The 12,469-nt window shown below is 36.6% G+C and overlaps 1 protein-coding gene across 1 annotated transcript in view; it reads right to left on the bottom strand.

The window, feature by feature from the left end:
* Window positions 1-8,785, bottom strand: part of cacnb3a (calcium channel, voltage-dependent, beta 3a) — an 83,953-nt gene extending 75,168 nt beyond the window's left edge. The window contains exons 1-2 of the mRNA XM_056449309.1: window positions 8,705-8,785; window positions 3,971-4,063 (exon numbers count right to left, since the gene is read on the bottom strand). Coding sequence (XP_056305284.1) covers window positions 3,971-4,063; window positions 8,705-8,785 — 174 coding nt within the window. The remainder of the gene's footprint in view (window positions 1-3,970; window positions 4,064-8,704) is intronic.
* Window positions 8,786-12,469: the final 3,684 nt, after the last annotated feature.

Here is a 12,469-nt window from a genome sequence, read left to right as displayed (position 1 = left end):
ATAATAATAACAATAATAATAATAATAATAATAATAAAAATTATAGTTTTTTGTTAAAATTATTGCATATTGATATTGTAATTACTTGTTTGTGTACATTTCTAGTATTAATAGGCAGCAGTCAGTAGTTCATAGTTTTTTAAAAAAAAGAGGAAACTTAGGCCTGCTGTTTAAAACCTGCCAACAACCTTTATTACCCTCATAACAATGAAATACACCAGAAATACAAAAAAGTATTGTGTAATTGTCATAAAAAGAAAATAATAAATCAATTTAACAAAAAAATGTTCAACAGAATTATTGTAATCAGCATGCTCTTATTTAGATTTTGTTTTTAAGGACAGAAATTAAAATATTGTAAAGTTCAATAGATGTGATAGGCAATAACAACTATTTTATTCTTTTATTTATTAAAGTCTTTAATATTTATTATAACATTTTGAAATAAATGTATTATAACAATTGACATTTAGTCATCAGAATTACATATATACAGTTGAAGTCAGAATTATTCACCCCCTTTGATTTATTTATTTTTTTATATTTCTCAAATGATGTTTAACAGAGCAAGGACATTTTGACAGTATGTCTGATATAATATTTTTTCTTCTGGAAAAAGTTTTATTTGTTTTATTTTGGCTACAATAAAAGCAGATTTAAATTTTTTAAAAACCATTTTAAGGTCAAAATTATTAGCCCCTTTAAGCTATATTGTTTTTTAATAGTCTACAGAACAAACCATCATTATACAATAACTTGCCTAATTACCCTAACCTGCCTAGTTAAACTAATTAACCTAGTAAAGCCTTTAAATGTCATTTTAAGCTGCATAGAAGTGTCTTGAAAAATATCAAGTAAAATATTATTTACTGTCATCATGACAAAGATAAAATAAATCAGGTATTAGAGATGAGTTATTAAAACATATCCTGTTTAGAAATGTGTTGAAAAAATATTCTCTCCGTTAAACAGAATCTGGGGGAAAAAAATTCAGGGGGGCTAATAATTCAGGGGGGGTAATAATTCTGACTTCAACTGTATGTATAAAAGTAGGTGGCACAGTGGCTCAGTGGTTAGCACTGTCGCCTCACAGCAAGAAGGCCTACAGCGAGAATAAACTAAAGTGGCCGTAGTGTATGTGTGTGAATACGTGTGTATGGGTGTTTCCCAGTACTGGGTTGCAGCTGGAACGGCATCCGCTGTGTAAAACATATGCCGGATTAGTTGGTGGGTCATTCCACTGTGGCGACCCATGATGAATAAAGGGTCTAAGCCAAAGAAAAATGAATGAATGAATGCATAAAAGTATATATGAATTTATGAATAATGTATTGCAGTTACCATACATTTTAATAAAACTTTTATTTATTTATTACAATTACAATTATGTACATATTACAATCTCTTTTTAAAGTACTTTAAAAGGTAACTGAATGCATGTTTGAAAAATAATTTAAACGTTACCATCTATTTTAACAAAATTATTCTGAAACATTCTATATATTATATTTTTTTCCCATGAATTGTTTTTGTTACTGACATCACCATAAATGTTATAAAAATATGCTATGAAATATTAAACATTATGTTATTAATTGCCTTCGAATTTCCATTATTTATCAGGGGTCGTGACAGTGGAATGAACCACCAACTACTCCAGCATATGTTATGCAGCGGATGCCCTTCCAGCCACAACCCAATACTGCGAAACACCCATGCACACTCATTCACACACACACATACACTACAGCCAATTTCGTTTACCCAATTCAAAGACCATTTCAAAGGAGAACATGCCACACAAAAAAACCAACGGGCCCAACTTGAACCAGCATCCTTCTTGCTGTGAACATAATAATTTAGGTCATATTTTACAATAATTTTCCATGTATTAACATTAGTAAAATATGCAACCATCGATTTTAACAATAAACGGTAATGAAATGGAACTAAATTATACTATGAACAACGTTAACAAAAATGAACAAACACTGTACAAAATACATTCCTCAGTGATGGGTTGTGGCTGAAAGGGCATCCGCTGCGTAAAACATATGCAGGATAAGTTGCCGGTTCATTCCGCTTTGGCAACTCCTGATTAATCAAGGGACTAAGCCGAAAAGAAAATTAATAATGAATGTACAAAATACACTGCTGTACGCTACAGCAGCTAATGTTATGTGATGGCCCTCATTGCAAAGTGCGATCCTATTTCATAGAATAAAAATATACTGTTATTATATTGTATCATATGTATTACATAAAATGGATGAACCGACTCAACTAGGTTGTCAACCAGGATGCTATTAGTTTCAAGTAGGGCTGTGCAATTTGGGCAGAATATCTAATTGTGATTTTTTTTTTGACAGATATTGCGATTGCAATTTGATTTACAATTTAATTTTGTTCAGCTAAATAATTTGTAAGGCGTGGCAACAATTCTGTAAAAGCTCTTAAAAAATCCCTGTATTTGTTCAGTGTCTGTGACTTTGAAACCAGAATAATCCCAAATTACCGATATGCTGTTTTTCTTTGATATTAATTCATCTGTTAATGCTTCTGAAGCAGCAGACGCCATTATCCCACTTGTCAGCGCTTTCCTGTTTGTTTTCTTTTTTTATTCTTTCATTTCATTTTTAATTCGGTCTCATTTAACATTGAATGTCAAGAAAACACTTTCTATGTGCTTCTCTATAAGAAATAGGCCTGTACGAGATACATTTGAGGTGCTGATTAAAAAGAAAGTTATTAAAGAAGTGAATTTTTGTATCTTGGCATAACTCTGGATATTAATTTGAAATTTGATAGTCATGTTAAAAATATAAGTAAGAAAGTTAAGCCAAGTCTAAACTGTTTTCGTTTTAGGTATATCAAAGGTATATCAAACTGCAAAATTATACATGCACACAATGATATTCTGTCACTTGACTTATTGCATTACATCATGGTCACAAGCCTCTTGAACTACATATATACACAAGCCGTTAAACAAAACCTTTTTAGTTTGGATAGTTTTATTAAATTTAATTATCTTAAATTGTTTTTTAAATGTTTAAATAATCATGTTCCAATGCTGTTTACGGGCAACTGCTAATGGTGACTGTCTAGTGCCAAAGTGTAAGACCTTATTTGGTCAATCTCTTTTCTTTGTAAAGGGAGCCAAACTGTGGAATGATTTACCTGTTAGCCTAAAATTAGAAAGTAATATAAATATTTTTAATAGTGTTCTTAAAAAGTGGTTAAAAACAAAACTGCAGCGAATTCACAAGTAGTCTACTATTAGTTTGTTGGATCATGTCGCCTTTGCTTTTGCCTTCAGTAATTTTATGTAAAGAATTATAATGTTGTGTTTATGTATTTATTATATTTCCATTTTGCCAATTTTGTCAAGCCTCCTGTGGACAGGTGTTTGCTAAAACACTTAAACAAATGCATTTGGTTGTCCAGTGTAATTGTGATGTCCATGTTAAGTAAATAAATAAATAAATAAATAAATAAATAAATAAATAAATAAATAAATAAATAAATAAAAATTGTGGGCATTCCACATAGTTTGGTTGTGTAATTATGATTGGGCTGAACCAAAGTGTGCTCACTCAATTGGCTAGTAAGACTGTTACACACACATTTGCTCTGGGCAAGGGAAATTAAATAATACATAATATATATTTTATATTGCAGCCTCTAGCGATTAACTAATCGCAACATTTCAAATTGCAATTGCGATTCGATTTTAATTAATCGCACAGCCCTAGTTTCAAGCCGATAAAACCAAACCAATGCGCACAGTCTTTGCAAGTACTATCTTCCAACTACACAACCTCAGCAGCTACTGAAAAAGTCACTATATGCTCTACTAAACAAGAGCATGCACGATCACACAAACAAACTCAGATAATGACAGAGGCAAAACATTGGCATCGGTAACATGATCAATTCAGAAGCGCTGATGGATAAAGCCGACTCTTACCTGTCGTTTGATAAAGCTGGAGGTGGTATCAGAAGATGTGCTGCCATCTGAACGTTTAAAACGACCCTTGCGTTTCGGCAACTTTCGTGGAAGCTGTAGGAGACGAGCACATCAAAACAAATGCTCAGACGGTAATAATAAAAGATGATTTGAAAATAAGATGCTCTTTGTTGCTCTCTGCTCCTCATAAAACAAGTGCTGAGGCCTTAAGGTGAAGACTTATAAAAACTGTGCACCTAAACATCAGCCTCAGCAAAAAGCCATCTACTTCTTATATGGCCAGATGGTGAGTAAACGAACTGAGGCTTTTATTTCTGAGTGAACTATCCTTTTAAGATTAGTTTTTAAAATCATTTCCAGAAGAAGATGCTCTGAGATTTGTATTAGACACTGTAGCTGTTAGAAAATCCATCACAATCTCGAAACAAGTCAAGTTGAGCTTTATTGTCTTTTTGCTAGACATACAATAAATCGAAATCTCGTGTTTCACTACATAAACAATAAACATACATAACTAATATATCAGTAATCTAACTATACTATAAAACTGTACACATAACCTAAGACCGAATACTTTTACATTTTTCTGTGGATTTTGGGTCGTTTTCACACCACACTAATTGCTTTGGTCCAAACCAGTTGAAAAGAACCAAAATGCAGTCATGTGACAAAATCCACACCACTCAATGGCCAGATGTTACTGAACGTATTTCCTAAACTGCTTTCCGATTGGTCAGAATTAAGGTGCGGGAAAATGCCAATGGAATTCCCTCAAGTAAACAAACCGGCAGACACAAAATGACGCTTTTTACTATGGAGGGACAACTGCGCTGGCTGATTGTATCCCTGCTCGTAGTATACTATAAGGTTTGTATACATCACTTTAGACAAACTATACATTTCAAGAATGAAGCACAGCTGCAGCTGGAAAACAATGTTTTAATGCATGGCAAACGGTGAAGGTGCATCGCAAGTCACTTCAGGAGGTCACTTCTTGAAATAATTTTGCTAAACTGCGACATGGTCATCTTCCGGAAATATTAACAACGATACATCAGGTAATGTTTTTCCCTCAATTGTTGGCAAAGCGCTGTCAACAAATATCTTTCCTCCACATCCCATAATGCACAGTGCATCGGACTGCGGCAGCTGGATTAGTCCAAAAAGGCACAGTACTTTAGCGGTTGGGTCTGTTCTAGTGCGGATCATGTTCTCACCACAAACAAACCGCTTCAGGGTTCATTTGAAAGCGTACCGAGACCACCTCTTCATACTTTGTTGGTCTGCTTTTGGTGCGCACTCCACTACGATTGCTACATTCACACCTGCCCAAACGAACCACACCAATAGGGAAAACAAACTCTAGTTGCGATTCAACCAAACTAAATGAGGCAGTAAAGTGTCTAAGTAAAGTGTCTTGTGCATATGGAGAGAGAGTGTTTCTACATGTGGTTTGTCAAACCCACTCACCTATGTGAGGCATGCTATATATCTATACACAGACATGTGGAGTGATTGTAAGAAAGTGTCTGGTGCAAACTGGTGCAAGTGTATGGTATTTTAGCTGACGTTATTTTTAAAAAGAAGGAAGGTAAGAACTGGGCCAGGTCATACAGATAATCTTGTACAAATGCGTAGGGATCAGCCACCACAAACCAAAATGTAAAACAGATAAAAATTGTCATACATGTGTGTTGTAATATCTAGGTTAAATCCTCTAACATGGCAATTAATACAAGGTACAAGCTGGTTATTAGCTGACTGATCGAACACAATTTCCCCCAAACTCTCCTGAACCCCAGTATGACCAGCTGGTATTGTTGCCTGTCCAAGATGGTCTACCGGTCCATCTTGGCCCAGATTATAAACATTTTGGACTAACTAATAGCCAACTCAGATCTACAGAAACCAGCTAGCATGTTCGAAAACACTGCAACTAGATTAATTTAGTATTTCAAGTAGGAACAGGTGACCGATGGAATGATGTTAGCTACAAGGGAGACCCTTGACCACTGAAGGTCCAAGCATAAGGCTGTATAAGAATTTTTTATGTCATTTATTAATTCTAGTCCATATACCTGACTGTTTTGAACTGATAAACAAACTCTTTCTTTCCATCTATTTTTTTTTTCTTAAGGAGCATTTATATTTTTTGTTTGTGTCAGTTACATCAAAACTGGTCTAATTTGAATACAAAATCTGAGGCTTACTAAATCTTGACTAACTGCTAGTTTGTTAGACTAGTTCTTAAGGAAAGATCTTAAAATAGTGGCTATATTTTCAAAAGAAAACACAGTCCAAAACAGCGGTGATTTAATTTAAATTCATTGATTTGAATAATTTATGAAAACATGACTTACAGAAAATAAAGCATAAAAATCCTAAACATAACTGTCACTGAGGTGTTAAGCAGACTGAATGAGTCTGCCAATCTCATACCAATGAGATGGTAAATATTCATAAAAATTAGCCACCAATTCAGCAAAAAAAAAAAAAATGGACAAATAAGTAATAAATTCAAAAACTGTATAGTAAAATCAGGTTAAGGTGGTAACTGTGTTGTGAAACATGATTTATGTTGGCAATTAATTACAAGCTGATAACTAGCAGACCATGTACAGTACAATTTCCCAAAAACCCTCCTGAACCCCAGTATGACCAGCTGGTACAGTGTTGAAGCCAGTTCAAAGTGGTCTACAGACAAGCTTGGACCAGATATTTACTCTTTTTAACCAAATAATAGCAAATTTAGGTGTATAGAAACCAGCTAGCATGTTCAAAAACAATGCAACATGCTTAATCTAGCATTTCAAGCAGGAACAGATGGCCGATGGATTGATGTTGGCTACAAGTGAGACTTTTGACCAGCAAGGGTCAACCAATTAAATGGGGGAGTTTTAAACTTTGTTTATCAACACAAATCCCTGGATTCTAACTGTACAGCAAAAGTTTACAGCATTTCAAGCAGAAACAGGTGACCAATGGATTGGTGTTGGCTACAAGTGAGATTTTTGACCAGTAAGGGTCTATCATATGGAAATGAAATGAGGGATTTTTAAACGTTCTTAATACCAATCCCTTGATTCTACTTGTACTTTGTCTTAGTCATCTAATGCTTTTCTTGCAGACCATTCAGAACTATTTTGTGTCAGATACAGCTAAATTGGTCTAATTTAAGGCTAACCCTCCTGACTAACTGCTAGTTGGCAAAGCCACTAGTTGACCAAAATGGTCAAATAAGTCAAAATTAACAAACTGTCTTGAGACTGTATTGTAAAATCAGGTTAAGATGGTAGCTGTGTTGAGGAACATGATTAACTTTTGATTACATGCTAGCTGACCATATACCATTTCCAAAAAACCCTCATGAACCCCAGTATGACCAGCTGGTACATTGTTGATGATAGTCCAATGTGGTCTACAGACAAGCTTGGGCCAGATATTTACTCTTTTTAAACAAATAATAGCCAATTTAGGTGTATAGAAACCAGCTAGCATGTTCAAAAACAATGCAACATGCTTAATCTGCCATTTCAAGCAGGAACAGATAGCCGATGGACTGATGTTGGCTACAAGTGAGACTTTTGACCAGCAAGGGTCAACCAATTAAATGGGGGAATTTTAAACTTTATCAACACAAATCTCTGGTTTCTGACTGTACAGCAAATGTTTACAGCATTTCAAGCAGGAGCAGGTGACCAATGGACTGGTGTTGGCTACAAGTGAGATTTTTGACCAGTAAGGGTCTACCATAAGGTAATTAAATGAGGGATTTTTAAACTTTGTTTATCAATACCAATCCCTAGATTCTGACAGTACTTTGTCCTAGTCATTTAATGTTTTTCTTTAGGACCATTCAGAACTATTTTGTGTCAGTTACAGCAAAATGTGTCTAATTTGAATCCAAAATCTAAGGCTAACCCTCTTGACTAACTCCATAGCTAGTGGATTAAAACTTATCCACCAGTTCACCAAAATGGCAAACAAGTAAAAACTGTCTTGAGACTGTATTATAAAATCAGGTTAATATATAGCTCTGTTGAGGAACGTGATTAACTTGCTAGCTGACCATATACAATTTCCCAAAAACCCTCTTGAACCCCAGTATGACCAGCTGGTACAGTGTTGATGCCAGTCCAAAGTGGTCTATCCGGATGAGATTTATGGACCAAATAATGCTGTTTTTAACCAAATAATATAGCTAACGCAGACCTACCAGCTAACAGGTTCAAAAACACCGCAACTAGCTTACTCTATGATTTCATGCAGGAACAGGTGACCGATGGACGGATGTTGGCTACAGGTGAGACCCTTGACCGACAAGGGTCCACCATTAGCGTATTATATGAGACTGTAACCACGTTTGTCAATACTAATCAGTAGTAATTGACTGTGTTTGAACTGTTAAATGAACACTATGTCTACAGATGCCTGGCCCGAAGGATGAGGCCTCGGTTGCGATGTGAAATCTCAGGGCGGAGGGGGGTAAAAAACAGGAATTGTGAGTTTGGCGGATGGAGAACCATCAACACATCTGATCAACATCTCGCCTCATTAAAAACAACTGCGCGCGTCTGATTAAAAGCGCGATAAAGGCGTTATTACATGGGCAGATTGTATAGCTGTAGCGCTCTGCGGATATATGAAGCGCTTTAATGCACGACTGCTCAACAACAAGTAGCAGGAAATTAACCATTTGCGACAACGTATACAAATCCCCCCCAAAAGTCTTACCTGAAAATAGTGCGACTGAGAAGCGCTTTCTACACCAGACAGAGGGTCTGCGGAAGATTTGGACATCTTTACTTGCACCATCTATTTGAGAGCGCAGGGAGGCGGGTGCATGCATGCATTGGTGCTTACTGGAAGAAACAGCGATGCGAAACACACATGCCCGCCGAGGAAGAAGGGAGTATCACGGTTGAACAGAAAAAAGCCTCTGTTTGACTGCATTCGCAAGGAGCCGTAGATTAATACCCTCGCGCTGGGTTTCGTAAATCAAGGTAGTAATCCAGGTGGACAAATGCAATGGGTCTGTCTCTTGTGCATGCGCTCTCTCTCTCTCTCTCTCTCTCTCTCTCTCTCTCTCTCTCTCTCTCGCTCTCTCTCCCTCGCATTATTTATTTGCCTCTCTTGTACTGTGTCTTTTGTATATTAGCCTTCCATATCTTTAGCCAATTTAAAGGAGGGGAAAAAAGAAAAAATATATATATACAGTTGAAATCAGTTTTTTTTTATATTTCCCAAATGATGTTTAACAGAGCAACGAAATTTTCACAGTATGTCTGATAATATTTTTTTCTTTTGGAGAAAGTCTTATTTGGTTTATTTCGGCAAGAATAATAGCAGTTTTTAATTTTTTAAAAACCTTTTTAAGGTCAGTTATTAGAAATGAGTTATTAAAACTATTATGTTTATTAATGCGTTGAAAAAAAATCTTCTCTCTGTTAAACAGAAATTTGGAAAAATAAACAGGGGGGCTAATATGGGCTTGACATTAATAATCACCATGATTATTGTCATGTATAAATTTGCACAGTAGTCTGTCCTGGTTATAAAGATCCCAGATCACCAGTTCACTATACATAAATGGCAAGTTATTCTCCTAAAGCAATGCTATTGGATGACAATGGATGATAATTAAACCACGAATTAAAAAAATAACTGTAAAAGGAAGCAGATAAAAAACCATACTCTGTGCAGTAATGAAAGGATGATCACGTGCACACGGTTAACGTTAGGCCTGTTAATAATCTGTTCAAATAAGGGTTAAAGCGAAAGTGGCAACCTTTGCTGCTTCCACATTTTTTTAAAGAATCTCAAACTCTCAAGCATTGCCTTTTGTCCAGTCTATTTCAAAGGGAACTGACTGCATCAGTTGCGTTTCCAGGTTGTTTAGCGCAAGGAAACAGAAGCGCGCAAGCATAAACACTTGTGCGCATCACATCAGCTGTGCACATGACACTGAAGACACTGAGAGCCTCTCCACGCGCCTGATCATCTTCTCATTCGGTATTCACCTGTTTCTTTTGCTTGTGCAAACACAGTTGTTTTTGTCACAGTTGTTTTCTGCTTCTCGATGGGCATCTTCATTGTCGAACCCTGCTTTTAAGAAAACTACAATTGAAAATGTATTTTTAACCAGCCAAATTGGGTGTGGTTATCTAACCTGCCACAACTGAAATTTACCTGCATTTGGCTAGTTGACGGGCGTTAATGTCAAGCCCCGTACACACATGGTGATTATCACTGTCCTGTCTTTAATAAATTGCAGATGTGATCCACCAGAGCTGGTGGTGTCGAGGAATTCTTTGTGGCGAGAGGCGAAGTCCGCTACAAATTGGTGCCATGACCCAGATGGGAGTGAGGTTTAGGGGGATGAGTGTAGCGGTGGCCAGCTAGTGAAGTGCTTTGCAGGTAAACCTCACTCCTCTGACCTCTACATGTGCTCTAGCGACCGATGCTAGAGGCCATGGTCTTTAGCCTCCTTGGTAGAGCAACCGATTCACATGCAGAAAGTCGCTGGTTCGATCTCAGCTCAGAGTGGCTTGTGTGGTGTAGGACCTGCGGAGTTATACAAGTTTACTTCGAACTGTATACAGTACCATACAAAATACAGTACAATACAAAAATATTAATGAACTAGTGTGAAAACTTTACTTGTTCTTTAAACATTGTTTGGAAAATATAATTTCTACTTCAACTGTATTTAAAATAAATTCATAAATATTTTAAATATGAATATAAACACAGATGTTATATATAAACGATCAAATCTGGGTCAAATATGGATGAACCCAACAGTTAGGTTAAGAATGAAATTTTAAATAATTTTGAGGGTCTGACCTACATTTTCTTTAAAATAACCCAGAGGTTTTGGACTTAGTTAACCAGACAGATGACAAAGGTCAATTTTCCTTCAGCTTAGTCCCTTATTTATTAGGGGTTGCCATAGCGGAAAGAACCGCCAACTATTCCAGCATATGTTTTATGCAGCGGATGCTCTTCCAGCCGTAACCCAGTACTGAGAAACACCCATAGACACTCTTTCACACACTATGGCCAATTTTGTTTATCCAATTCACTTACACCGCATGTCTTTGGACTCTGGGGGAAACCGGAGCACCTGGAGGAAACCCACGCCAACACGGGAAGAACATGCAAACTCCACATAAAAATAATAACTGGCCCAGCTGGGACTCGAATCAGCGACCTTCTCCCAACTGATTAAAATTTGAGTTGAATTAATAAATTTATTTGTATTTATTTAGTTTTATGTATTTATTGTAATTTATTTAATTAATGTATGTACCGGTGACCTTCTTGTATGTACCAGTGACCTTCTTGCCAATCACAGCACCACCGTGATGCCCATGATTGGACATTTCGACACAAATTTGTGTAAAATATGAACAGTTAGGTTAATTTATTAGTAATTTACCCAAACATTGGGTTTGTCCATATTATACCCAACTTTGTGTTTCTCAAAAACTGGTGATGTATTTAATAACCACCTTGTTTGTAATATATATTAATAGAAAATCTATTCCATCATTATCTTTTAAATCAAAGCATTATGCAAAATTAATTTAAGTTTGGTTTTTTATTCATTCGTTCATTTTCCTTCAGCTTAGTTACTTTATTCATCAGGGGTCGCCACAGTGCAATGAACCACCAACTTATCCAGCATATGCTTTACACAGTGCATGCCCTTCCTGTTGCACAGAAACTCATTCACACACACATACACGATGGCCAATTTAGTTTATTTAGTTCACCTATAGTGCTTGTCTTTGGACTATGGGGGAAACCGAAGCACCCGGAGGAAACCCAGGCGAACATGGGAAGAACATGCTAACTCCACACATAAACATCAAGGATTGAACCTTCAACCTTCTTGCTGTAAGGTGGAGAGGGGTCTGGATGCAGACCTGGTGCAGTGCAATCTGTGCATCCAATGCTTTTTAATGCGCTCACCTAACCCTAACCCTACCCGTTACAGTGACGTCACTCACTCCATTGAGTGATGCAATCTCAGCTTGCATCATAAAGGCTGCATCCAGATACTATTGGTAAGGTGACAGTGGTAACCACTGAGTCGCCTGAGTTTGGTCTTTCACACATATATTAACAAATAAGAAAAAAAAAATCATGTTAAAATAAAATTTACAAATTTGTACAATTTACGGTAAATAAGCAGATGTGATTGCTGGAATTTAACCTGGTGATCTGGTGACTGTGGAGGCCATTTGAGTACAGTGAACTCATTGTCATGTTCAAGAAACCAGTCTGAGATGATTTACACTTAATGACATTATCCTGCTGGAAGTAGCCATCAGAAGATGGGTAAACTGTGGTCATAAAGGGTTGGACATGGTCAGCAACAATACTCAGGTAGGCTGTGGCTTTGACACGATGCTCAATTGGTACTAATGGGCCCAAAATGTGCTAAGAAAATATTCCCCACACCATTACACCACCACCAGCACCAGCCGGAAC

The sequence above is a fragment of the Danio aesculapii genome, chromosome 23 (genome assembly GCF_903798145.1).
Source record: "Danio aesculapii chromosome 23, fDanAes4.1, whole genome shotgun sequence".
Classification (NCBI taxonomy): Eukaryota; Metazoa; Chordata; class Actinopteri; order Cypriniformes; family Danionidae; genus Danio; species Danio aesculapii.
This window is presented reverse-complemented; position numbering and strand designations above follow the sequence as displayed.